This window comes from Thrips palmi, unplaced genomic scaffold (assembly GCF_012932325.1).
Source record: "Thrips palmi isolate BJ-2018 unplaced genomic scaffold, TpBJ-2018v1 HiC_scaffold_17, whole genome shotgun sequence".
NCBI lineage: Eukaryota > Metazoa > Arthropoda > Insecta > Thysanoptera > Thripidae > Thrips > Thrips palmi.
Genome location: NW_023144626.1, coordinates 8,848,367 through 8,875,273, shown reverse-complemented (window position 1 = coordinate 8,875,273; position 26,907 = coordinate 8,848,367). Strand labels below are relative to the sequence as shown.

At 61.9% G+C, this 26,907-nt stretch overlaps 1 protein-coding gene across 2 annotated transcripts in view; it reads right to left on the bottom strand.

Moving 5' to 3' along the window:
• Nucleotides 1-961: 961 nt before the first annotated feature.
• Nucleotides 962-26,907, bottom strand: part of LOC117643739 (inhibin beta chain) — a 29,968-nt gene continuing 4,022 nt past the window's right edge. The window contains exons 1-5 of one of the 2 annotated variants that reach the window (XM_034382805.1): nucleotides 23,987-25,179; nucleotides 14,803-15,183; nucleotides 4,676-4,872; nucleotides 3,715-3,968; nucleotides 962-2,961 (exon numbers count right to left, since the gene is read on the bottom strand). In XM_034382805.1, the coding sequence (XP_034238696.1) occupies nucleotides 2,604-2,961; nucleotides 3,715-3,968; nucleotides 4,676-4,872; nucleotides 14,803-15,183; nucleotides 23,987-24,347 (1,551 nt within the window). In that variant the 5' untranslated portion in view covers nucleotides 24,348-25,179 and the 3' untranslated portion in view covers nucleotides 962-2,603. Of the gene's footprint in view, nucleotides 2,962-3,714; nucleotides 3,969-4,675; nucleotides 4,873-14,802; nucleotides 15,184-23,986; nucleotides 25,180-26,907 lie in introns of those variants that run through there. The other variant, XM_034382806.1, reaches the window with a different exon arrangement.

Below are 26,907 nucleotides of genomic sequence, written 5' to 3'. Positions count from 1 at the left end.
TTGGTCCACGCAAATGCGCGCATCAGTGGTGGCGGCCCGGGGATGGCAAAATTGGTTCGGACCAGTGCGCGGCCCGCGGGCGGGTGTCTCCACTCGGAGGGGGTTCTGACTCTGGGATTCTGGCTGGAGCCAGAACTCTGCATGAATGACCTACTTCTCGGCCAACGCGCCGGTCTGAGTACGCACTGCAACTGTCCAGTTGCGCCATCTTCGCCAAGCTTTATATCCAGTTCCTGAACTCAACGCTCAAACAATCTAACACACGTTTCCAATGACCGGTGCAGACGTCGCCTGAACGCTCGCTGGGGGCGCTACTGCCCCCTGCCTGCAGTCCGCCGGGACGCGAGCTCGTTTTGAGTCTTGAGCGATTGCTAGCACACTGCGCCGCTTCGCATGGCCTCGTACTTGGTGGCAGTGCCTGCAGTGCCAAGGCAAGGCAGGCACGTGACTGGCAGTTTGACGGACCGACGTGTTATTCCGTGTCGATCATCTCCCTAATTGACGGCGCTACGGAAAAGCAGCGCCGTGTTTGTCAAAGCCCACAAACCACCGCGCAGCCATAGCGCAGCCATAGCGCAGCCAATCAAACCATATCGATCTCTCATGAATCCAATTAACTGCACTTTAGTCCAACGTGGATGGCATCGGACACGATGGTGAAATGAGAGCGGTGTTGATGTATGTCCCGGCACTGAATAGATAGTATGTTTCATTGTGTTCTCCTTTTCGTGTTGCCATCATTTATTTCCGGCGGCCCTCCCTCCTATTCTGAGAGGGCCAGTGTTGTTTTGATGCGTCGATGAGTGTTGTATTTTTAGGGGGATGGTCCAAGGCGGCAATGGGGGCGCCGCAGACAAAGATGCGACGCAAACGAACGGATATTGACTGCGACTGTGTGTGCGTGTGTACGTGTATCAGAAATTGGAAGGAAGGGTCGCAAAACAGAAGAAAAACGATGAGATAGGAGAAAAGCCCGTTTATTAGCAAGATGAGGTTGGTCGAGAGCTGCCCGGCCAGGCAAGCAGCCAACGAGGAAGGAACAAAAGACGAAAAACACAGACGACTACTTTTTTGACAGTTTTAAAATTCCTTAACACGTTTTTCTTACAAAACTGGAGCACCACTTCCCAGATCACAGATAAACCTGCCGAGCGATACTACTGATATGGCGCGGGCTGTCCGCTGCGTCACCCTCGCGGGACCTGCAATGCAACGCACGCATCGCAACGTAACGCACTCAAAGGGAGCCGCAGGGAAGGTGTGTCTCTCTCTTCCTCATTTCTCTGTCACACTCTGACTCTTTTTCACACTCTCTTTCATTCGAACTTTCATTTTCTCCGAGTTCAAAACAAAAACGAATCTCCGTATCAAACCTTTTAAAAAACCAAACATAAATTATCTCTCTTTCTCTGACTCGCGGTCACACACATTTGCACTTTAACAATAAAATGTATCACACGTTCTCAACACACATTCTCTCTTTCTCCCTCTCACGCACACATACACGCAACACATTTTCGACACTACATTCATTAGACTAGAGGCAGTTAGCACGCGACGCGACTGGAGGGGGTAAATGCAATTTTCCCTGATTTACAACAACAGAAGCCAAATCGCTGTTGCCTTTCTCAGAGAACGAAAACAGGTCGCCGGTATTCGAACCTAAGACCATAACAATCTCAAACGCTAATAGAAACTGCCACGAAAATATTGCTGTTCTGTGCGGGGTTTTCCTTTAGCGAATGTCACAGCACCAACCACAAGGACCTTCGTCTAAATCCTCTTTATGGCTCCCTAACGAAACAAGTCACTTAAAAAAACAATTTTTCGTAGAAATTTTCACTGATTTCTCCATACATTGGATGTTGAGCTTATGGGTCATGGGCCCATCCCCGCTAATTCAGCGAAAAGATTCTCAGGACAGCGGAAACGATGGTCGTGGGTTCAAGTCCCGACTGAGTGTGGTTGGGGCTGTGTGGGACAAAAAAACAAATCTAAAGTGGCACAGCGGTTCTTTCCCCCTTTTGCGTCTCTCTCGCTCTGGCAGAGGCGGCGGAAGGGGCGAGGGAGACAGGGAAAGGTGGCTCATGGACCCCGCAAAGACGCGGCGCGGCGCGGCCGCAACGCAGCACAGCACAGGAACGAACGAACGAACAACGAGAGAGAAATAAGGTACGACTGTAACGTGAGTCAAGGGCTGTGGACGATGCTCACAGAGCCTTCGCAGACACAGACCGTCTTGAACACGCCAATTATTATTATAATCATTATTCATATTATCATTATAAATGTTGTTATTATTATTGTTATTTTATTATTTATTATTTATTATTAATATTATTATTATTATTTTAATAACCGTCAGTATTTTAACCATACTTTTGGGGGTGGGCACATTGTGCACAACGTACAGCCCAAATCCACGACACTACCTCGCCGAAGCATCGGCTGAGTCTTTTCAGTTTTCTGGGTGTCCTTCCACCGTCTCTCAGTCCGTCACACGATACGACGTCTTTTCGAAGCCACACGCACAACCACGTCACGGTCGGCACCCGAACACTCGAAGGACACCCGAAGGACACCCGAAGGACACATGAAGGGCGTTACGGGCAGCCGCACTCCTCCACCACCATCTTGGGGAGGTCCCTCTTGATGATGTTGTTGTCCATGTCGAAGTAGATGAGGGACATGGAGCTGAAGCGGAGCGGCGCGCAGCAGGGCTGCATGTCCACCAGCTTGTTGAGGCGACGGTACTCCTCCAGCACGTGGGAGTGGTAGTTGTGGTAGGTGTCCGGGGTGCGGTAGTGGCTGCAGTTCCCCCGGCAGTAGTTGGCCCGGTAGCCGCCGGGCGCGATGATCCAGTCGTCCCAGCCCAGGTCCTTGAAGCTCACGTAGAGGTCCTGCTTGCAGCACTCGCCGGGCATCGCCCCCGAGCACGCCACTGCGCGCCGCCGAACTCGCCTGCAGGCAACCGGGCAAAAATCAGAAGCTTGCCACAAAATGACAACAATGCCCGGCTGTGGAATTCACAGACCTGGCGATCTCACGACCAACTCAAAATGTAAAAGTAGCTGCCGCTGAAAAAAGCCGGCCCAGACCGCTGGGAAGTCGGAGGACTCCGCCTTGTGCAAATACTGTCTAGGATCCGCACGCCCCCACCCCCACCCCTTCGAAATGCGATGCCGAGGTCGTCCCAGTTAGTCGTGCCATTGTGGCCGAGGCTGGCCGAGGCTGGCCGAGAAGTCCACCCCGCCCCGCCCCCCTGACCGAGGCTAGTCGGCCCGCGTCGCCCGCGTCGCAAGCCACAAGGCCAGTTTTCCAGCTTACTCAGCAATAGGCCCAATTTTCCGCTCCGGCCGCCGCGCACAACCGAATCTATCTCGAAAATGCCTTTCGCCTTTTCGTCCAGTCCATAAATAATCTTACGGGGCGAAATCTAAGCGGGCTGCCACGCCGCGCCGCGCCACGCTGACCACGGGGCGGCAAATTGGGAGGCCATGAATCAGATCAAGGAACGCATAGCCAAGTACATTGCCGCGCCAACCCCCTCCCCCTCCCCCGGCCAAAAGGATGATGACATCCCGGCAGCGTGACATTGGCCTACAAAAAAAGGCCGAGCTAATTTGGTGCGCTTGCGGAAAAGCAGCTGGAACTCCGTCATCTTGCACCTGTGTGGGGCGCCCCGTGAGTGCGAGAGGGACTCCAGGTACTCACTTGCTGGGCGGCTCCGTCTTGACGACGAGGAAGGGCCGGCGCCGGTCGTCCGTGGGCCCCTCCGGCCGGAACAGCGTGGCCTCCACCAGCTCGCCGCAGCCCGAGCAGTCGACAAGCAGGCGCAGGCGGCCCCGCGACCCGGAGCCCTCGCTGTACCAGTGCTGCACGGCCCGCGTCAGGTTGAGCTTCTTCCAGCCCAGGTCGCTCAGCGGCACCGCCAGCTTGCCCGCGATGGACGTCTGCGAGTCGAACACCTGCAACCGGCCAGTGGGCCACGGCCTTAGTTCCCTTGTCTTGGGTACAAGCAGAGGAATGCTGGGCCGTGGGAAACAAATCTAGAAAGAATGGCTCCCTGAAGAACTATCTGGACCCATATCCACCCTTCGTCACTACTTTTAATTAAACTTATGTTCCCAGATTTATGAGGGAACTGCACCACAAACCACCAAAGCAAACCGACAATATCGCTGCGACCACAGTCTTGATTTTCGAGCCGAGAGACGAACCCCGGCAACAAATGAGAATTAAATTGAAACATGCTTCGTCAGCCCTGGGCCTCACTGCGTTCCGGGCCCAATTTAGAGAGGGACGGAGTGAAATGTGCCTCCACACTAGGAAGGAGAGCAATATGTCAAACATTCCCGGCACACAATGCTGGCACGTCCGTGGGCTTGGGAGCCACTGTACCGGGGTCTCGCATCAAGGCATGCAGGTCGCCACCGAGAACAACATCATCGGAGGAGCAGAAGGCTCGGTCTGACCCAATTCGATGTCCGGCCCACTCCATCGTCCTCTTGAATCGAACCAAAAGCTTCATACTAGATCCAATGCATTTCTGGTACAAAGGGCTAAAAACCCTCTCTTGGAGGAGGCTTTAGCCGAGTGATTTTCCGTAGCAGCGTTGCCCTGGCATCTCTCTCGCTCCCCGACGGGACGCCCCATGAGTGCGACGGAGACTCACCTCGTCGCTGACGTGGGTCGTGTTGAAGTGCTTGCCGTGCACGCGGAACACCCAGAGCGTGAGGTTGCGGTCCGCCACCTTGCGCAGGCTGCGGCGCGTGTCCACGCGCACCCACAGCGTGGCCTCCTGGATGGGCAGCCCCTCTTCCTCGCGCGCCAGGGAGAACTCCAGCAGCGTCTGCCCGTTCAGCTCGTGGCCTGCAACATGGAGAAAAGAGACCGTCAGTGTCGCTCGCGAGGAGTGTGGCCGTGCGCCCTACGCCCTGCCACCCTGGCTGCGGTCTCTCGCAGGCGTGTTCCTGTTGTCGCTACCCCTTGCTGTCCACCGCTGTCCCATGCAGTCCCAGGCTTTCCCCGCGCCCCGCTGTCCCGGGCTGTCCGTGCCTGTCCCCCGCTGCCCCTGCGGGCCCTGCTGCCCCTCGCTGGTCCGTCCTGGCGTCCTGGCCCGCCGCCAGGGACCGCCCCGCCCCAAGCCTGAGGGCGTGGAGGGTAATGGTGGAGGGGGACAGGGGGACACACCCCCGCACCGGACATACTGCCAACATGACTCCGTCCCGAGCTCCGCGCTCCGCCTCCTCAAGCAGTCCGTCAGTCACGTCGCCTCACGCCGCAGTGGCCGCAGTACACAGTGCGCCGTGATTCCGCACTCCGTCGCTCTGTCTCGCTCGCACCCCGGCGGGACACCCGTGAGTGCGACAGAGACAGAGCGGCGAAACGACGCCTCGGAGTCAGTCTGCTGTGAGCCCCGAGTATCGACGGCGCGGGGGGCTCGGGGGGGCGCGGGGGGCGCGCGCGAACCGTCAGGGGGCAGCACTCTCTGGTGGCGGCACCGGCAGCACGCGGCGAAGGGCCCCACCGCCCAGCAAAAGGGCCCTTCGTAACGCAGTAACGCCGACGCCACCCCGCACCACCCCGCTCCGCCCGCCCCGCCCCGCCGGCCGGCGTGAATCAAAAGGGCCCACCGTGCGCCGCACTCGCATGCAATTCAAACCAAGTCCACTGAAAATTTGCCAAAACATCAGTAAAAAGCAACAAAAAAGAAAAGAAACACGCAGTTGTTGATTTTACTTTTTATTGTTCCGACCGCACATGAGTGACGTTTTTGTATCTGAATAATAAATTTTGGATCGGGGCTGATTGGGACTTGACGCGGACCGGTGTCATGCAAGAATACGCAAGAGCCTCGCTGGAATCCCTCCTCTTCCCGCCTATTTTATTCACATCGCCGCCATTCAGTTCGATGCCCTGAAGGCGCGTGTTACCCTTTAGGTGCAGTCGACGGATTATTTTCGTGTTTTAGGGTAAGCCAGGTAGCCGCTCGCATTCACGGGCGGTTTTAGCCTGCGAGCCACCACACTGCTGGCATGACGTTGGCCGTGGTGTGGCCATGCTGGTGTAACCCAGTGTAACCCAGGCCGCCCTTTGCGGCGAATAAATTCAGGACGTTCCCTCGGCTCGGCTCGGCTCGGCTCGGCGAGGTCGGCGTTCCAGTGGAGGGCCTCGCTTCGTTTCGCCGAGTGGAGGCCGGCGAGGCCAGCGTGCCGGTGAGGGTCTCGCGGGGCAAGGGCTGCACTGAGAATGAAAGAGTCATGATCATGACTAAAATTTTGGGTGAGGAATTCTTTATTACCCAAATTCGAGTGAGGAAATTTTCCTCGCCCAAATTTGGGTGAGGAAAGTTTCCTCACCCAAATTTGGGTCATAATACTATGGTGCTATATAGGGAGCTGATACACCCTTCCTCACCCAAAATTGGGCGAGGAAGCTTTCCTCGCCCAAATTGGGCGAGGAAACATTCCTCGCCCAAATTTGGGTGAGAAAGTAAACCTCGCCCAAAATTAGGTATTGATCATGACTTTTTCATTCTCAGTGTGGGGTCGCCGCGGTCGCCGCGCCGCTGCCGGTACCCGTACCCGCGTGGTACCCGAGGCCCCGGCGCCGCCCTACCTAGCCAACAGGTGTTCCCGCGCTCCGCGCCTTGCCGTGCCGCGCCGCGCCGCGCCAACCAGGAGGGAGGGAATGACATCAAGACAGGATATGACATTCGCCAGCAGTTTGGTTCGGAACAGGGTCGCTCACTCCGCGTCCTTTCGCGCTCACGGGGCGTGCAGAGGTGAGAGCGCTGCTGAGCGCGAAGGTGGGTCCGCCGGACGGACGCGGCGGCGCGTCAGCGCGTCATGGCGGCAGGGCAGGGTCACCGGCACCGCGCCGCCGCGTCTGCCAAGTCAAGTCTGAGGGTGGAGTGGTGTGAGTGGAGCGCTGCGAGGCGGGACAGGTGGAGGCGGCGCCGGGCCGTCACTTGAACACGGCGTTCCTTTCGACAGGGGCACGCGGGGGACGCCAAGGGGGATTTTGTTGTGCCGGACGAAATTTCCGGAGCTGTGCGGTGCTGTGTTCGGGTCACGGACCTCGGCGACGCGGCACGAAGAGCGGACAGACGATCTAATTGGCGGCCATGCATTATTCGAGCGCCGGAAAAGTTGCGACGGGCGGGCAGTGCGGACAGTGCACCTGTCCTTGTCCTGCCGACAGGTTGGTCCCGGCTTGGCCACCCCGATCCCACCTCACGCCACCTCACGCCCGCAGCGTTGTATTTTTACTGAGGTGCAATGCCCCCGCCGAGGGAAAACCAGGCAACCCTGCTGCTTCACTGGTAAAACTTAAGCGTAACTTTATGCTTGAGTCAAGCATAAAGTTACGCTTGAAGACGTTACGCTTGAAATCAAGCATAGGCTAGAAATTTCCCCATGGATTTAGATAGGGGAAATCTTGGCGGATGAGCCTGTTACGCTCGATTTCAAGCGTAAACTGATTACGCTTGAAAACAGTGGGTAATACTACGCTTTAGTTTTACCAGTGTTGCCACCCCAGCCCACCGCACAGACCGCGTCGCACACACCAAGGCTATCCCACGTGCCCGTGGAGTAGCACGGCCTTCTCCGCGAATATAAAAAATAAGAAGAGAAGAGGAAAATGGTCCCTCCTTTGCCCTTGGACGCGTTCGCCATCGCGCGAGTGATTTGTCGCGCTGCACTAAGCCACCGCGGGGAAGGGGTGGGGGGGAGGGGCGTTTTTGGAAACGATGCGCACCGAAGCAACGGCGGCATCAACATCAAGGAGACACTGGACCACGCTTGGGGGGGGGGGGGGGGGCCTTCGCCTCCTTGACGCATTCAGAGCACCCCCCTCCCCTCCCCCCACTGCAACCCCCCCCCCCCACCCCTTCCCTCCGAAATCGCCACGCCACACCGCGCCGAGGCGTTCCGCGTGCGGCGCGGCGCGCTATGGCGAGATGACTCCGTGGGGGTGGGAAGCTCGGACTACGCAAGGCCACGCTAGGCCGAGCGGGACCACGCACGGCTACGCAAGGCCGTCTCGCCATGGAAGCAATCGTCACAGTAAAAAAAAAGATAATGAACAACAGTAGCAAGACTAAAAGAACAGATCTTTCACAAAATATTCATAAATTTCGTTTGAAAAAGGGTTAAGATTGAACATAACGGGAAGGGCCCGGTTTTGATGCGGCAACTCAGAAAAGTAAAGTGCTACAAAACCATTGAACAAAAAAGAATCTTGACTTTGTTTACACAGTTTTCCTCCAGAAATGTTGTCAGTGTTCGTTCATTGAGCCAACACCTACACACGCTAGGATTGCTGATAGTTTTTATTGGGTTGTACTCCATAAATTGACCTCTTCAAAAAAATGATCGTTTCGTTAAAAACACCATTTTCCGTATGAGTAAATTTAAGAACTCCTCCAGCAACATCTTCTGTTACCCATACCGCCGAAACCTCAAGAAAACTCGGACAGTTTTCCTCATCTAAAAACCCCGCGAAAAACAGAGAGACTTTCTTGGGTCGTGACCCGTGCCAAGTCTCGGCTCGAGGAGCGCTGCCAGCTCGTCTGGCCGGTACCTCCGCGGCGCACGCGGCACGCGCCACGCCGAGCCAAGCCGCCTTAGATTTTTTTTGCCGCAGCGAACCGGAGCGACCGGAGCCGGCCGGAGCCACCACCATCGATCCAGTCTGCAGCACGGCCAGCACGGCCATGCCGGAGGCAGAGGCAGCCGGAGGCAGCCAGATCCAGAGGCCAGCCAAGGCGTGGCGGGGCCCGGCGGCCCGCCGGCCCGGCGCGGCACCCACAACACACGCACGATGGGCGTGGTGCGGCGCGCGTGCCGCGTGTCGGAGCCGCGGGTCGTCCGCGCCACCACCAGCCCAGCCACTCCACTGCCAGTGACCGGCGGCCGCGAGCGCCTGCCGAGCTGAGGGTAGGCAGTGCCGCCGAACACGGCAGCACACGGGTTGCCTACCTCCGCGGCGCGCTGCGGGGCTAGACGAGACTCGAGCTCATTCCGGTGGCGTTTGTCACCGGCGATGGAGATGGAGCGTTCGGCAGCGCGGGCCTCGCAAGAGGGGGAGAGAGGGGGGAGGGCGACAGAGTCAAATTGACGTCGCGACGCCCCACGTGAGCAAAAGTTGGCAACAAATGACTGGAAGGGGGAAGCACATGCCTGCAGGCAACTCGCTAATGAGAAGACAAACGTGAAGTGCACTCCCCCTTCTCCACAGTTTGTCAAATTTGGCTGTTGTTACCGCTGGGCAATCTGCGCAACTGCGTGGATACACATGCAAATCAAAGAAATAGTCATGGAGAAGTCGACAGTTGGTTGACTTGGATACAGAGCGCGCTGTCGGCAAGTTCTCGTCCTCAGGGCGGCGTCTGGGTGGAGCCGAAATGCCACAAGCCACGAGGAATCATTGAACAGCAGGGAGGACTCGGAACAGTGCAGCAGAGTGATGCCAGGCATAGGTCACGACGGCGAAGGGTTGCGCGAGGGAGGTCGGTGCTCCTCGAGCGACGCGGCGACGCGCGAGGCGACGCGCACCACAAGTCAAAGTGCCCCCAGCCCCTGGAGACCGATTCCGAGAGTCGTTTTCGTCGCTCTGTCTCTCTCGCACCTACACGCGACGCTCCATGCGTGCGAGAGAGACAGGAAGACGAAACCGACACTCGGAATCAGTCCGCAGCCCCAGTCCGGGCCTGCCAGAAAGTGATGGGGAGAGCTTAAAAATGCGCGGGACGTGTGGTGCCTTGTCACTGCACTGCACATGCTGAGGGAGCGACGCTGCGGCACAATGCGCTTCGTTAGCAGCAGGGCCTCTCTGTCTCTCTCACATTCCCCCCTTGAGAGCGACAGAGACAGAGAAGCAGTGTTCGGAATCGATCAAGTATCCCCGTACGTAGACCATGGCGCGTCCCGTTTCATTCCCAGTCCAAATTTCCCCAAATTGCCTCGTGAACACCGTCCAACGCACCAAGAGGAAGTACACGACGCACTCACGGCTCTTCGCGTGACATCAGTTCGAAATCAGATCTCCTCCGGACGAGTTGCAGCAGCCACTTTGCATAAATGTGAACCCCCGCTCCCCCTCCTCTCACACACACACACACACACACACACACACACACACACACACACACACACACACACACACACACACACACACACACGGACGCGCGCGGGGTGCGAAAGAAAGGGGCGTACAAACACGTCGCGTCTTTTGTGCGGGGCGGGAAAAAAAGGGCGACGAAGCCCCGCGCCGCGCCTAGTTTGAACCGCGAGCGCCAACATCGAGGGAGAACAATGATGCCGAGTGCGACACGGCGGCGTGCCGCGGGCGGTGCGGTCAGCGGCGAGGCGGCTGCGATGCTCGTTTTCGTTCCCGCCTCGCACTGCAGACCGATTCCGAGAGTCGTTTTCGTCGCTCTGACTCCCTCGCACAAGGGACGAAATGGACTGCTGAGTGGTGCGTGGTGGTGCGCGCCGCGGCATTTTATGCAAGACGAGGCAAAGACAGGCCTGCCCGGCACGGGCAGCCCAGTTAGCAGATTGCAGCGGCCGGCGGCAGGCCGGCGGCCTCACCACAAATCCGGATTTATCCGCGGTCCAATCCACTTAAAGCGGCAGAGTCTCTCGCGGGGAGGGGGAGGGGCGGGTCAACCTAGTAGCCCCGTGGCGCAACCTGTGAGAACGGCCGGCGAGGCGGAGCACCCGGTGCAGCACAGTGCCTCAGCACGGGGCAGCACGGGGCAGCACGGGGCAGCACGGGGCAGTACGGGGCAGTACGCCCCCTCGATGGCCGAGATTCTGGGCCACTCGGGGAATGCAGTGACATGCCACTCCCGGCCCGCGAGGCCTCTAGTGCCTCTAGCAAGGCCCGGCCGGCCTGGGTTGGCTTAGGTTCACAGAGCGGCCAGCACCTGAAGAGGCGGTGGGGCCGGTGGGAGCCCCGAGGCAAATCTTTAATAGTTACTCGAGAGATTTTGCTCGACGGCCTACCCGACAAATCTAATCATTCGCCATCGAGGCTGCCCATTTAAAAGCAGGGTTCTTGAAAGCAGCTCTGGGGTTGTTGGCACTTTCATGAGTTTGATGGTTCGATTTTAAAAGTCTCATCTAATCTCATTTCGAGAGACTATTTTTATGGGTGTCTTAAGCCCCGAACTGCAGCGCCAACAGTGCAGCGGGCGTGAAAGGCGTCAGTGACAGGAAATGGTCCAAGGTGTGGTGGTGCCGTGTCGTGCCGTGTCGTGTCGGCAAGGCGGGTACTGCAGGTGTGAGGGAAGCCCCTTCGAGGCCTTGGGGGTCGCCCGGCTTGGTTCTCTTTGCCTGCGTAAGCGGCCCCCGCGGCCCCCGCGGCCCCCGCGGCCCCCGCGGCCCCCGCGGCCCCCGCGGCCCCGCCCTCGCCTCGGACAATGCATCTGCTGCACGCCATGGCCAGCACGTCGGCGCGAGGGGGGGGGGGGGAGGAAGGCTCCCCAGGCCGAATCAAGGCGGCCAATGCATGGCAATAATGTTATTACCGCGCTGGCGGCCGCACCGCACACGAACAGGCGGCCATTTTCGGGAGCACGCCCCTCTCTGGTGCCAGAAAGGCAGCAAGGGGCGGACTGACGAGAAAGAACGACCGCGTGGACGCATGCCCGCCTTGCTGGCTGATTTCGAACGACATCACTCCGTCTCTCTCACGGCCCCGGCAGGACGCCCAATGAGTGCGAGAGAGACGGCGCTGCAGTTTGAAATGAGGCAAGGAGGCGCGGCAAGGCCGCCCGCGCACAGTGGGCCAGAAGACCGGTGGAGGCGGCCAAAACTCTAGACGCGTTTTGGGCTCCAGAGTCGCTAAGCAGGACTCGAACCGAACGTGTGACCCCACCAATGGATTGCTCTCCGAACGAGGAATCCATTGGTGGGGTCACTCGTTCGGCTCGAGTCCCATTTAGCGACTCTGGAGCTCAAAACGCGTCTAGAGTTCTGGCCGCCTCCACTGGTCTTCTGGCCCACTGTGCCGCGCCGCGCCCTCCACGCTCTACGCGTCTCCGAGTTGAGTCAACTCTCAACGTGTCTCGTGTGGAACGGCGAGGACGGCGCCGGTGCCGGCGCGGGATGGAGCGGCGCGGCGCGGCGCGGTGGGACTCGTCTAGCCGCGGCCGGCCTGCCTCGCCTCCGCACGGGACTCGGGCCTCGCCGAGCGCCCGGCAACGCAGGCATAGGCAAACCCGCGGCGCGGGCGAGCGGGCCAACTGCCTACCTCGCAGGCGGCGCCCTGCCGCACGCAGCCCGCTCCCACTCCCCTTCCCCCTCCAGCGAAACCAACGCATCCCGGGCTAAGTGATAAGTGTATTAGCCCGGGCGAGACAAGTCGCGCGTCCAAGTCTTCCTCCTCCCCGGTACCCGGTCACAAATGGGGCGTCGACGAGGCGCGCGGCCCAGCGGACGGACACCCTGGTCGTCCATTGGCCGGCGTTTGTGACCCGTCGAGGAGCTTTCAACGCCGGATGGATAAATCTTTTTATTTTTGAATTTTGAAGTTATGCCGGGTCGACGGGTTCCGACAGGGTTCCGACAGGGAACCCGTGGCCCCGCCCCGCCGCCGACACCTCCCCGTCACAGGGCATCGCAGCGGCAGCGCGTCGCACTTCGTTTGAAGTTGCCGCCGAAAGCGAAACGGAGCGCGTCACCGCCGCAGTGCGCGATTCGCGATTCGCGGATGGCCCGCGAGGAGAACATGAGGCGCAATGCCGGAGGGAAAGTGTTTGACAGGGCCGCCCTGGGCCGCCCGCTCTCGAGCCTCACTGCAGCATTCCGGCTGCAGCGCGGGTGGAGGGGAGGGGAGGGGGAGGGGAGGGAGGGGGAGGGGAGGGGAGCTGGGCCGACTCCAGTCCGCATCCCCGGGCCCCGGGCCGGGCGGGGGGACTTTGCCGGGGGGACCCTGGCGCCGCCGGTCTGGCCTGGTTCCCGCCCCACCGCCCCGCCGCCCCGCCGCCCCGCCGCCCCGCCGCCCCCGCCGCCGCGCCCGCACTCCGCCCAAACAAGGACGCGCGGGACGAGCGGGTCCGTCCCTCCACCCATTAGACCTAGAGGGCGTAGTGGCGGCGGCGTGGTGGCGTAGTGGGCCCCAAAGGATTGGCCAGGGCCGGGACGGCCGGGACCCAGGTTCAACGCCTCCCAGGGCCCAAGTCCCGTCGGCCTGTCTCTGTCGCACCGACGCGAGCATGGATGTGACCGCGAACCGTGGACACGCCACAGCTCTGTCTCTCTCGCACTCCCGGCGAAACGGCCCACGGGAGCGAGAGAGACAGAGCGACGACAGGGCTCTTCGGAATGTGACTTCTGTGCCCTATTCGCCCATAAGCCAAGAGCGCGGCGCGCGGCTCTTGGGGGCAGTAGCAGGAGAGCCAAGCGTCGTGCCGGAGGAAGGCCAGAAGGGCGAGGGTGTGGGCCATTCAGAGCCGGGGCTGCAGCCTCGCTTTTATTTTTAAGGCCGCTAGGAGGCCCTCGCGGCATGCATAATTTCCACCGCGCCAAGTCAAGGTAATTGAACACCTGGCTGGACGGGACGCGGAGGCCGTCGCGCCACCAGAGAAGGGCACCAGCTCTTTTTCGGTCTGATCCCAACCGTATGACAGGCATGTCAGCAGCGCTCCGAACTCCTCGGATCCATGCCGATTGAAAAACGTAGGGAGTTGAAATGGGAATGCGAGGTCACACTAAAAGGTTTCTCGGTCCCCTGCTGACGTCGAAAAGGATAGACACAATTCGATGAGTGGCACGAGAGTGTCGGTTCCATGTTTCATTAGCAATGCCTCGCGCGACAGTGTTACGATACCTCGGCGTCGAAGGGTAAGGGTAAGGGCTAGCCTCCGTTTGGCCTCGTCGGAAGGGAAGTTGCTGCCGGAGAGTCTAGTCCCAGGCCGTCCGCCGGACGACCGCCGGAGCAGTAGGCGCGTTTTGGCTTCGTGGTTTCACTGAGTCCGTCCTGATTGCTTTCCGTCCAAACAGAATATAATCATAAATCGTGAGGCCGCCAACTGGTGAGGCCCTCCCCCACCGCACCCCACCGCACCCCACCGCGCCCCCACCGCACCCCCTGGCCCCGCACGGAGGGCAAGGGTGTGATGGTTATCTCCAGACAGAGTGTAATTTACGATATGTCGAAAGCCATGGGGGTGGCCGAGGGGGAGGGGGTGAGCCCAACCCCATAGCGCGGTAACGCGGCGGCGCGGCACAGGTACAGCGTAAAACGGGCGTCGAGGCCGGGCTACACCAAGGCTACACGCGCTACGCCCACTCCCCACCAGAGGCCCACTGCCACTCCCCACGCCGCTGCGCCGCGTGGTGTCGAGTGAGTATTACACGGTGTGCTGTGCGGCGGTGCTGTCGGCCATCAGAATGAATCACCCGGCCGGGGGAGGAGGAGCAGATACTGGAATACTCTCCCGCAGACAGGGGAGAAAAATATTTCCATTTCACACGGGCAACAACGTCATAGCTTGGGAGAGAACTCGGTTAACAAACCCCTCACGTGTCAGAGGGTGTGGAGGAGGATTGTATTGTGTTTCAACCATTGGTCCACGGCAGCGAAGCCAGTGACCAGTAGGAAGCAGTGTTGCGTGGTGACAGTGCGACATGGATAGCCACGGACAGTCCGCGCATCGAGAAGGCTTCGGGGCACGCAGCACGCCATCCAGTGCCAGGCCGTGATAGCAGTCGGGGGCGGGGTGTTGCAGGCAGGCGCGACGGTAGCAAGCTGACGCCTGGACGCGCCGCGAACCGAGAAACTCACCCGGCTCCGCGAAGGCGATGATCTCGGACGCGCGGCCGTAGAAGTCGTCCGGCTCCTGGCCGTGCTCGTGGTGGTCGTGCTGGTCGTGGTGGTGGCCGCGCTTGGTGGTCGTGCCGAGGTGGTGGTGGTGGTGGTGGTTGTCCTTGGGCGTGGCCATCATCTCCTCCACCAGGCCCTCCGCCACCTTGCGCGGCACGGCGTGCGTCACGTTGGGCTTCCCCTTGAGGCCCAGCTTGAACAGGATCTTGTACTTGATGGCTTCGAGGCGCAACGAGTCGCTCGTCATGTTGCGCTGCTGCTGTTGCTGCTGCTGCTGCTGCTCGCTCAGCTTGAGCTGCGTCTGGTGCTGCAGAATGCAGTTGGGGCAGGCTTGCGCCGAGGCTGCAACACACAGGCAGACAGAGTGCTTCAGAAGGGCCCTCTCCCTCGTCGCGCTACCGTCCGAATCACCTAGGCTGACCTACACACACATATACACAATCACACACAGAGAGATTCAAGCGAGAACAAGACCTTATTACAACCCCTCCACACACGCATATACACGCACAAAGTTTGTTTGGCGAGACTACTTGAGCTGCCAGTATTTTGGTGTTCAAACCGACACTGGGCTGCGCTGCTTTCCCGGACACAACCGTGTAGCTGATTCTCAATCGTTGTTGCACCTCGACCCTTTTCTTGGCGCAATCAATACTCGGACTGCAAAGCAGTTTATTTACACGGCCACACCAAGCACATTACACAATGAGGGGTGGGGTGGGCGGGGTAGGCGGGGTGGGGCGGGGTGGGGCGGTGTGAGGCGGGGTGGGAGGCCTGCAGGGCTTCAGTCTGCACGACACGCCGGCTGACACGAAAGACACCTTTCGTTAGCACCTCGGCGAGCCGGCCGCAGGAGCGCACTATCTCCAGGATGCGCCGGCCCCGCTCCACCCCGCCCCACCCCACCCTCGGCCCACCCCACCCATCCGCCGCAGCCCCGCAGCCCTTCGAAACGCGGCCTGACCTTCCGCAATGGAGCCCTGGTCGAGCGCTGGCCGAGCTGGCCGACCAAGGTAGACTGGAAAGGGGAGGGGGTAGAGCCGCACACGTGGCGCCGCGCGCGCTGACGTCACCGCCGGGGGTGGCGGGGCGGGGCGGAGCGTTTGGCGTGCGCCCTCGCAACCGGGAGCCGGTAGCAAACCAATAGAGTACTGTGGTTGAACGTCAGAAAGAGGTAGTCCTCTGAAAGCTTCATTCACGCCGAAAGCATTGCTGCTTCGCACGGCGTTCGGCTTTCGGCGTTCGGCTTGCGGGCGACGCGTGCGCGTGCCGGCCTGCCGGCGCCGCCCTCGCGTGTGGCGCCTCGCCGGGAGACGCACGCGCGGCCCGCACGCACACGACGCCAGTTCGACCGGGCTGCTTCCGAGCACGGTCGCGCTGTCTCTCTCGCACTGACTCACGGGCGTCCGTCGCCGCGAGGGTGCGAGAGAGACAGCGCGACGAAAGCACGGTTGCGCTGGAACGCGACTTGGGTTGATGCGGCCACTTCCGCACACTTGCATTAGTCAGGACACAGTTTGTTAGGCGCGAGCGCGCGAGCCGGGTTGCCCCTGCCTGGCAGGCGCGCCCGAGTGAACGAACCGACGGATGCCCCAAGTGCGAGGGAGGCAGCGACGAAAGAGAGCCCCGGCGCCCCGTGCGGGCCCTGCACTGCGCCCTGCGTCATCGCGCGACGCATGTCCCTCGCACCTCGGCTGCAGTATGGCTGCCAGTGCAGTGCGGTGCAGTGCGGTGCACCTCCACGACCCCCACCCTCCCCTTGCGCTCGGCTTGCACTGCACGAACCGGCGACACAAGGACGCAAATAAAGGCAGCCGTCCCCTCTGCTCCGCCAAGACGCCAAATCTTTGGCAAAAATTTGGCGAGCCAACGAGCGCGGCACAAGGCACAGCGGAGCGGGGCGGAGCGACGCCGCGGACTGGAGACAGATCACTTCCGTGTCTTTTGCTCTGTTTGCGCTTTGCGGGGCGGGGCGGGGCGGGGCGGGGCGGGGCGGGGCGGGGCGGGGCGGGGCGGGGTGGGGCGGGGCTGGACGGGACGGGACGGGGCGGGAGAGGCGTCGCGACGCTCCGGGTTGGGGGACTTGGAGGAGCGCCCACTTAACATGTGAACCCGTCCTCCGGGGCCGGCACGGGGCGTGGTAGGGTGGGGCGGGGCGGGGCGGCGCGGGGTAGGGGAAGCCGAATTGGCGCGGTGGCCGCGTCGCCGCGTCCGGCAGGGCTCTCTCGCTCTCTTGCAGCAGCGCGCGACATTTCTCTAATCACACCAAATGCAATTTGAAGCAAACCGAGTTATGGCCAAAGTTTTGGCTTGCATGTCCCGCGAGGTGCACCCCTCGCTCTCGCTGGCAAGGCTGCAGGGCTGCAGGGCAGCAGGGCCGCAGCGCAGGGCCGCAGGGCCGCCGAGAAGGGCGCGTTGGCCGTTGGCGCGATCCCAGGTCTCGGTCAATATCCTCAACGCGAGAAAGAGTGCAGCGACGCACTGTGTGTGCACAGCCATGGCTGCGGCTCGTCCTGGTTCCCAATCAGTGAGGGGCGTAGCAGCGTGACCGCGGACATGCCGCGGAGGCGGGACAGTCCACCGCAAAAGCCGACGATGACAGTGGCGTGGCCGCCTCTGGCCCGACGCTCGAAAGGCGTGCTGAAGTGGGTACGGTGCGTCCCCGGCGGGCTTCGTTCCGTTCCGAACAGCGCTTTCGTCGCTCCGTCTCTCTCACACCCACGGGGCGTGCCGTCAGGGCGCGAGAGAGACAGAGTGACGGGAGCGCTGCCCGGATGTCTCTTTGTTTGCGGCGGATTATTTAAGACCATCGCTTTGGGACCCTGGCAGTGCCGTCCCGTGTTCTCCAAACAATTATCCGAGCAAACGCCGCGCGGCCCGATTCCGCACAGCCGCTTCGTCGCTCTGTCTCTTTCGCACTCCCATTGGGATGTGCGAGAGACACTTGGAAAGCGCTAAACGTCGTGCCGGGGGAAACGTTTAATTTCAACTCCATTTTTTTTTCTGTTTTTTTTATTTATTTTTTGGCAAAGGTGGCGGCAGAGAGTAGGGTGCGAAATTTTTATCTGTGCACTGCCTCGGCGGGCCTGCTCCAGAACCTCATTAACACTACATGCACATGCCGGCATAACGAACGACGTGAGTGCCGGCGTGGCGGGGCGGGGCGGGGCGGGGCGGCAGCAGTGCAATACAAGGTGTCAACAGGAGCTGCCTGGCTGGCCGCACAAACAAGGTGGCCGACACTAAGAATGGAGGGTCGGCGCGCGAAAAATGTAAATTCCAGCAGGACGCTCATCGCCGTCGCGGAGAGGCGAAGCGAGGCGAAGCGAGGCGAGGCGCGCAGTGCGCCACGCCCTTCAAGGTGAGGGCCAGCTAAATATTGCAGTGCTCCCCCTCTTGTTGAATCCGGGACAGTGGTGGGGGTCGTCCCGGGTCGGGATGGCAGGGCAGGGCAGCGAGAGGCGAGGACCGAGGGCAAGCAGAAGGTCAGGGCCCCTCCCGGAGGCCGGAGGGAACAGGGAGGGTACAGGGAGGCGGCTGGGAGGCCCAGCGGGGGAAGCGGGGGGAGCGGGGGTGTGGCGCGGGGTCAGGCACGCTCCTGGCCTAGGCCAACGCGCCGGGGCCGCCGGGCCGCGCCAGCGACGGCAGGGCACCTCCGAGGGCACCTCGCCGACCGGGGGCCCCAGGAGGCCCCGCGAGGCCCCGCGGGGGTCACAGGGTAAGAGTCTTGACGCACGCGGCGCGCGGCGGCGCCAGCAGGCTGACTCCGAACAGTCTCTCTCTCGCGCCACCACGGGACGTAACGCCCCACGAGTGCGAGAGACGCGTTTCGGACTCGGCCTGCAGCGTCCTCGAGCGTCACAGCGTCGCCGCCCTGGAGGCCCTGGAGGCTGCCACCCTGCACCGCCAGAGGGGGATCGCCGCCAGGCACGAGGACTGCACTCCACGCGATCAAGCGACAATTTGATTCCATATCTTCGGATTCGCCTCAAGGGAATCCTTTTTATTTAAAAAAAAAAAAGGCTTTGAGAAAATACGTGGAGAAAGCGAATGACCGAACCCGTGGGACACTTCCTGCTTCACCACCAGGCATGGAATCTGAAATGGAGAATCAATAACCCAATTCGATGGCAGTCCTCAACCCCACATCGATAGCTAGCCTAGGCTTCCGTCCGTATAGAAGTTCCTCATCATTGATGCAGGCTCGGTGTTAGCAGGTCCAACGCACGTCAGTGGCGTTCGGGCAGCCACAAAGCAGGCCCTGTCTCTCTCGCACCCCTGCGGCGTCCCGTAGCAGGCGTTCGTCGCTCTGCCTCTCTCGCACTCCTGCGGAACGCGGAACGTCCCTTCGGGTGCGAGAGAGACAGAGTGACGAAACGACTCTTTGGAACCACTCGGCAGGTTAATGCTGCCCCACGCGGTCGCGGCGTCGCGGCAGTGGCGGCGACCGACGAGCCTCAAATCAGCTGACAGGTGGATGCACTGCCGGGGCTCGGGGTGGCGGCACCGGGTGTAGGAGAAGGGGGAAGTGGAGGGGGAAGGAGCGCCCGATAAGGCGTTTTGTCATCAAGAAATCATCCCTTCCATCGATCGGGAGGCCATCCTCTTGTGCCACGTCTTTGGTCGACCTGGTTGTCGCGCGAGGGGGCAGGGGAAGGGGCAGTGAGGGGCAAGCGGCGAGCAGGTAGCGCTCGGGGCGCGCGCCGGATGCGCTAAGCGCGCCTGATCCACTGATCCCCGGCGGGCCGCGTGCCACGGGGCGCCGCCGTTTCAAATGCCGGTGACAGCTCCGGCCCCTCCGGCCCCTCCGCGGGGCGCAATGAGTCGGCCGCTGCCGAGCGCACTGCACTGCCATGGCGCGGACCGCGAGCGGCACGAGTGGCACCCTCCTACACTGTTTTCAGTTGCCACGGCAACCAGGCAACGGGGAGGGGGAGAAGGGGGGCGATATCAATTTGCCGAAACAACATGCCTGACCACACTGTGAAAAGCGCATTTAGGGAGTGCTCCGTTAGGCCAACAGGACTTGAAGGAAAACGGCGCGTCAGGAAGAGGTAGGAAGTGGTTCACCCAGTTGAAGGAAATGGCGGACAAGCTGGGCTTACAATGTACCACTCGCTCAAGTTGGCCCCGGGTCCACGGGGCCCACACGGGGGCCGGCCATGAGGCTCGATGGGTCCCTGCAGTGTGCTCCACGCAGTGCAGCCAACGGCAGCCAACGACAGCGCGACGCGGGGAGCCTTTCAATGGGAGCGTCTTACACAAATACCCCATTGATTACTCCCTATCGATTTAAAAGAACACGCCAGCGGCCAGCGCCTCGAGGGGCGGGGCGGGGCGGGGCGGGGCGGGGCGGGGCGGGGCGGGGCGGGGCGGGGCCTCGCTGCAAGCCTGCCTGACCCACTCCACACCTGCAGCATGCCTGCAGCCATTGCCGGCAGCGCAGCGATTTCCAGGAGCCCACGAGGTCCTTGGCGCGCCACGTTTGCCTCAGTGAAGCCAAAGTGTCCTCGTCCGCCCTCGAAGGACTCGGAAGGACTCCGGGGGAAGAAGCCGTGTTTTAAGTTCGATTGATTTTGATTTGAAAGCAGAGCAGTCTACGTGTGCTGCGCTGAGGTCCACTTGTATCATGAACTTTGGACCTAGGATCGCGTGTGGGTCACTGAGAAAAGGGTTAAGTCGATTCGACTAAAACTATTAGTGCCCAGTCGTTTTTACTAAGAACTCAAAGGGTGCTCTCTTAGTCAAGTTGATATTACTCATCCAAATTTTAGCCGATTCTACTTTGTTTTTGAAGCGGTGGCGTTTGTCGAAGTGGAGCGCGAAAAGCGGGAAAGCGGTGGAAAGTGGCGCAGATTGCGCCTGAAGGGGAAAAGGCCGCCGACCGCAGTCTACCCTGCACCAGTTTGCCGACTGCGGCCTGCCAGCACCTTCCACACGTGTGCACGCGAACGTTTGAGGAGGCACGCGTGACGGTATCACCTCGCATTCCGTGACACGGCGCGAATCTCTGGACTCAGAGGCAGTCCCGGACCACAGCCGGGGCACGCCACGCGGGACTGCCTACCGAGCACGGCGCTCCGCAGCATTTTGATTTTTAACGTGCAAAATTATTTTATGTGTCAATTTGCGTACGATTTTGTACGAATTCCTCGTGCGTTTGATCTAGGCTCTCGTACAAAACTCGTGTAAATACGTTTAGGGCGTCGCGCGGCCTTGAGCCGAGGCCCCGTCGGAGCCCTTCGGGACCGCTTCGGTCGCCAGGAGGTGACGAGGCTTCGGCTAGGCTTCGGCAGACGCTTGGCCGCCAGACAATGGTAGCCGTCTCAATGGAGAGGAAAGAAACCCGCGGACGAATAGAGAAACAAGGAACGAGGGTGGGCGGCTCTGTAAGCTTTGATGGGTAGGCCTAGGGCTGAAGGGCTAGGAGGAGCCAAGGAGGAAAACCAAGGGCGCGCGTTTGCTCGGCGGGGGCGGCTGAGCGGGGGCGGCTGAGCGGGGGCGGCTGAGCGGGGGCGGCTGAGCGGGGGCGGCTGAGCGGGGGCGGCTGAGCGGGGGCGGCTGAGCGGGGGCGGCTGAGCGGGGGCGGCTGAGCGGGGGCGGCTGAGCGGGGGCGGCTGAGCGGGGGCGGCTGAGAGGGGGCGGCTGAGCGGGGGCGGTTGTCCGGACCGCAACGTTTGGTTTGAGTGGGCGATGGCCTCCCCTCCGGTGAGCGCAGCTCGGCGCAGCTGATGCGGCTGCAGCGAGGCTGCAGAGGGCGGGGAGGCAAAGGGGCGGGTGGCTCATGGTGGGCGACACCGGGCTGTGAGTGGCTAAGGGCTAGGTTATGACGCTCTGCAGCGCTCTGGAGGCTACAAAGCACGCTATCAGCCGCCGCGTGGCCCGTCGCAAGCAGCATACGCACCAACACTCTATAACAAGTGCGCAACCAAAAAACTGCACTTGGAAAAAAATGTCCGCTTGTCCCGCGAGTTCAAAGCGAAGATAGCATCTACTGGACAATGCAGCAGCACACGGAAAAAGGTACAAACAAATACAAAAGTAGCAAAAAAAAATGTGCATTTCGCACTCTGGGACTCCGGTCCTAGCTATCTTTATTGGAACGTGTACACCGCGTGCCGGTATACATACATAACCCCTCTCCCTCCCCCTTTCCAAATCGCACACAGATACATCGGCACCAACCTTGTGTGCGCGCGCGTGTGTGTGTGTGTGTCCATGCAAGCTGCCGTCCACTCTCACCCCTCCTGCACAACGACGGACTTGTTCGTGTTGAACGCGTCGAAGGAGGGGACGAGGCCAACGAGGCTACCCGAGGCTACCCCGAACTCTCGCTTCGCCAGCGTGGCCAGCTGCGCCGCGCGTTCAGTCCACCGGGCAGCCAGCAGCGGCAATGCCGCGAAGCCGCGAAGGCACGAAACGACGCCAAAACGCCGCAGAGTCACAGTCGCGCTCCCCGCGGCTGCAGCCTGCAACGCAGAGCCGCACTTTGGCGGATGTTTTGCCCTTTCCATAGTTTCGCTCCACATGCCCCGACGCCATGCGCAATGCCAGCGCGGGCGGCCCCGGCAGGCTCACTCAGGACCACGCTCTTCATCACCGTGTCTCTCTCGCACTCGCGGGCCGGAGAGACAGACAGGCCCGGGCCTCCGAGAAACGCGCTGTCGCATTGCGAGCAATTGCGGCGCGCGCACAGACAGGCTGTGGCAGACTTGCTATACTTTTCCTAAAAAAAATTGTTCAAATGAGGGGAAGCGACCGTTGTTTCGCGGGCGGTCGTAAGGAAAAATTCAATCGGCACTGGGATATCAGCGGCGCAAATCAGCGTTGATTCTGAGCCACGGCAAATCGCGAATCGCGAATCGCGGAACGAAAGGCAAGCTATAATTGGCCTGTGTCAGTCACCCTGCGATTCCATGCGGCCCGCGGGCCCGCCACGCTCGGCTGCGCTGCGCCGCGCCGAGCCTGCAGGACAGTGCGACGTCCACCTGTCTCTCTCGCACCCCCACTGGGCGCCCCGTGGGTGCGACAGGGACAGAGCGACGAAGGCTCTGTTCGGAATCAGGCTGCGAGCGTCACTATCGACCCCCCGGCCCGTGTCTCGTCCCCGTGTCCGGCACCGTGTCCGCCACCGTGTCACGACGGGGTGCCGGCCCTGCAGTCAAGTGCATCATCACCGGCCGACGACCATTCCAGTGGTCGAGTCCTTTTCGTCGCTCTGTCTCTCTCGCACCTATATGGGACGCCCTCTGGGTGCGAGAGAGACAGAGCGACTAAAAGCACTCTCGGAATGATGAGTCTGCAGGGCGAGCCTCGCGTTGCATTCCATTGCAATATCCAGCCAGTTAGCTCAAGCGGGGTCCTTCCCTCTTTCTCTTTCTCTTTCCCGGCCCTAGTCCTCAGGCCTCGTACTTTCCAAACTGTCGGGCCGCTGCCCGCAGAGCTCCGCGCTCACGCTCCGCAGCGTCCCTTCTCAAAGTGGCGCTCTAATGCATCCACGCCCAGCGCTACTCAGCTCCTCCTATTAGCATATTACCGGCCAACTAATTTAATGGTCCGGGGTGATGCGATGGGACACCGCAGACGAGGCGGGGCGGGGCGGGGCGGGGCGGGGCGGGGCGGGGCGGGGCGGGGCGGGGCGGGGCACGCTGCAGCCGGTGGTGTACGTGCAGCCAGCCAGGGCCGGCCAGGGCCGGCTCGACCTTTTCCATCGCTCTACTCCCATTACACGACAAGTCGTTCAAACCGGCGCGGCGCCATGTAAAGGTCCAGTGCATGGAGCACGCCCCAGCCTTCGCCGCCGCCTGCCCCGCCCCGCCACGCCCCGCCACGCCACGCCGCATCGTCATCAGGCTCAATTATTGAATGCCCCGCGCCACGCCGCGCCGCCAGTGGAACACAGTAGGCCTGGGCCGCCACGCCGCCACGCGCTGCGTCCAGTTACTTGCCTAATTAGCGGCCTTATGGCCCTCCGCGCGCCCCCCGCCCCGCCCCGCCGGCATGCCGCCATCGCCCGGCACGGCCCGGCACGGCCCGGCACGCAGAACGCAGCTCGGTCCATGAGGCTGGCGCGGCACCGCGGCACCGCGTATACTGTGTAGTTCCGTACTCCGAACTGCGTGCACTGCGTGCACTGCGTACTCACCTTCGTCCTCCTGCCAGTGCGCGCGGGTGGCCCGCGACGGCGCCTCCACCTGGGGTCCGCCTTGGGCCGAGTGTCCGTGGGTCCGGCGGTGGTGGCGCTTGTGGTTGCGGTGGTGGTTGACGGTCGCCGGCGCGGACAAGGCCATGGGGGCCGCCATCGGGGCGGGGACCTGGGAGGGAGGCTGCGCCGAGGCCAGGGCGGCCAGGGCGGCCAGGGACGCCGCCGTCAACAGGAGTAGCAGCAAGCTGGGGACTGGGCGCACCGCTCTGGGCCCGAGGGGGTGCGGCTGCCCTTGCTGCCCTTGTGGCTGCAACTGCGGCCCCCTACTGTAACCTCTGCGCCAGTGAGGTCCATGCCACATTGTTTACCCAGAGAAGCAGAGGATGACGAGGTTCATCTTGAGCAGTGACGAGAGGAGCCGAGGCCGGCCCGAGCCCAGGCGAGTCAGACGGCCGCGGACAAGGCCCAGGATGACCAGGATGGCGGTGCCAAGCAGGCTCTCCGGTGCGGCCGGGCCACGGCGCACCCTGGCGTCGTTGGAGTGCTGGAGGACGTCGTCGTCGCGTTGCTCGCCGATGTGCAGATGCGACGGATGCACTGCGGCCGCGCGCCGAGCCGCGCGCCGAGGGGTAAGGCTAGCAGGGCCTGGGCCGGCAGGAGCAGCCGGTGGAGAACCATCTCGCCCGCCAACACCACATGCACGCCGCCAAGCAGGCCGTCAAGCAGGCCGTCAAGCAGGCCGACAGGCACTCCACGGGAGGGGGGCCCCGCGCGGGGGCCCCAGCGGCAGAGAGGTCTGCACAGTCCGGACCGCGGCGTCCGGCAGCTGGGGACGTCCCCTGAAGCCGTGGTCACTGAAGGCGGTCGCACGCTGAAGCCGGGCCGGCTCAGGCCGGTGTTGGCCGCCCCCACGTGGTGCTCGACGACCTCGACGTCCTCGACGTCCTCGACGTGCGGCGCGGCACCCCCGGCACCCCTCACGGCACTGCACTACTGCACTGGATGGGCGCTGCAGCGCGCTGCACGAGGCGTCGGCGTCGGCGTGTGTGCCAGTGTGCCTGTCTGACGCGCGGCGATGCTCCCCGCGATGCTCCCCGCGATGCTCCGCGTAAGGCTGTAGCTGTCTCACTGGACTGGGCACGACCAGGCCCGACGCGCCGCACCGCCAGTACCGCCAGCCAGGCCAGCACACCAGCACCGCCACAGCACCGCCACAGCACCGCCACAGCACCGCCACGCCAGCGCGTCGCAGCGGCAGTGGCGGCGGTGGCGGCCAGCAGCGCCAGCAAGCGCCAGCAGTGGGACGGAGCCTCTCTCTCTCTCTCTCTCTCTCTCTCTCTCTCTCTCGCTCTCTCTCTCTCTCTCTCTCTCCGCCGCGCCCCGCCTCAGCGCCGCCCCGCCTGCCCCGCCTCGCCCCGCCGCCCCCACACTGTGATGCCGGCGCACCCGCTCCACCCTCTCCCTGTCTCTATCCCACTCTCCCCTGGCCCCTCTTTTCCCCACGCAGGCTCGCACGCGAACGCGCGAACCTAGGAGGACCGAGCGGCCGAAATCAGAGGAGTGACCAAGACCCCAGAACCCCGAGCTACGCGAGGAATGGCGGCGGACTGGCGGCGGTGTACCGCGGTGCGAGCGAGAGCCACCAATCGAACAAGAGAGAACGAGTAGTCAAACAGAAACGACAGCATTAACAACAAACGGCGATTGCATGTGCGTCTGCGTCATGGACCTACAAGTGCGCTTGATTCATGTTACGAGTTCCAGCGCGCTGGCCAGCAGCTCCATTCCGAGCAGTCTCTCTCGCACTCACGGGGCATCGCGTAGGGGCGCGAGAGAGACAGGGCGTTGAGGGCAGTGTTCGGGATCGAGCGGCAGCGGGAGGCAGCGGGCGGCAGCGGGCGGCAGCGGGTCGGCTCGGTGCAGCTGCGTGGCGCCACGAAGGCTAAGGTGTCGTGCCAGCCCCTTTCTCCAGCGTGCACCGACGCAGTGTTGACGTCACTGTTGGTCTGGAAGGAAGAGGAAAGCACCAATAAATACTTTCAACGGATTTGTCCTGCCGCGTCCGAGAACTGGCCCTGTCGGCAGGTGCAAGATTTGACTGGTTTTCGGGGACTTAAATGGGACGCCTTCATTATTCCCGACTTGGCCACGGTGTGGGACTTGTCTTCGGGGGGCCTGGCCTGCCGTCTGCTGACGTCAGCATCCTCGCCGGGCGACCGGAGACCGGAGGCCACCGTCGTCGCGTCGTCGGCGTGCTGGAAGTCGCGTGCGGCGGGCCGCGGGGGGCAGACCGGGCAGACTCCACCTCGCTCCGCAGGCTCCGCAGCTTCGACTTGTTCGCGCCCCCTCCCCTCCCCTCCCCTCCCCTCGCCTCGCCTTTCCCCGCCGCTCGCCGAAGGCTGAGTTCACGGCGGTGTCTGGCGGCTGTCGCCGACTGCTCAAAACTTGTTCTTTGTCAACTAGACCGCGCCTTGCCGCCGTGTGGCCGTCGTGCCCACAAGACTTTGCGAGCCACCTCGAACGCCTCGGATGCCCGTTGCACGCTGCACCGGCTGCACCGGTGTGCTGGGCGAAAGCGCGAAAGCCTGGGCAAAAGCCTCGGCAAGCGCCCTGGTCCGACAGGCGAAAAATCGAGTTCCCCTGTTGGATCGCCCCCGCGCGAGACACGCGACGTTCTTTGAATACGTGTCAGCAAAGTGCACTCGATGAGTTGACGCGCCGAGGTTCAAGAGGTGCATCTCTGAGGAACGCTGCTGGAGGAGGAAAGCATCTCCCCGAAAATGGCATCCCCACGTCGCGGGCGCGACGCTATAAATCTGCTCGTGCTGTCACTGACTGTCCGCGGAGAATATCAGAATAACAGCGGCGACCGGATAATTTGCGGCCGACCTGTGGGCTGATCCAGAACACAGCGTTGGTCG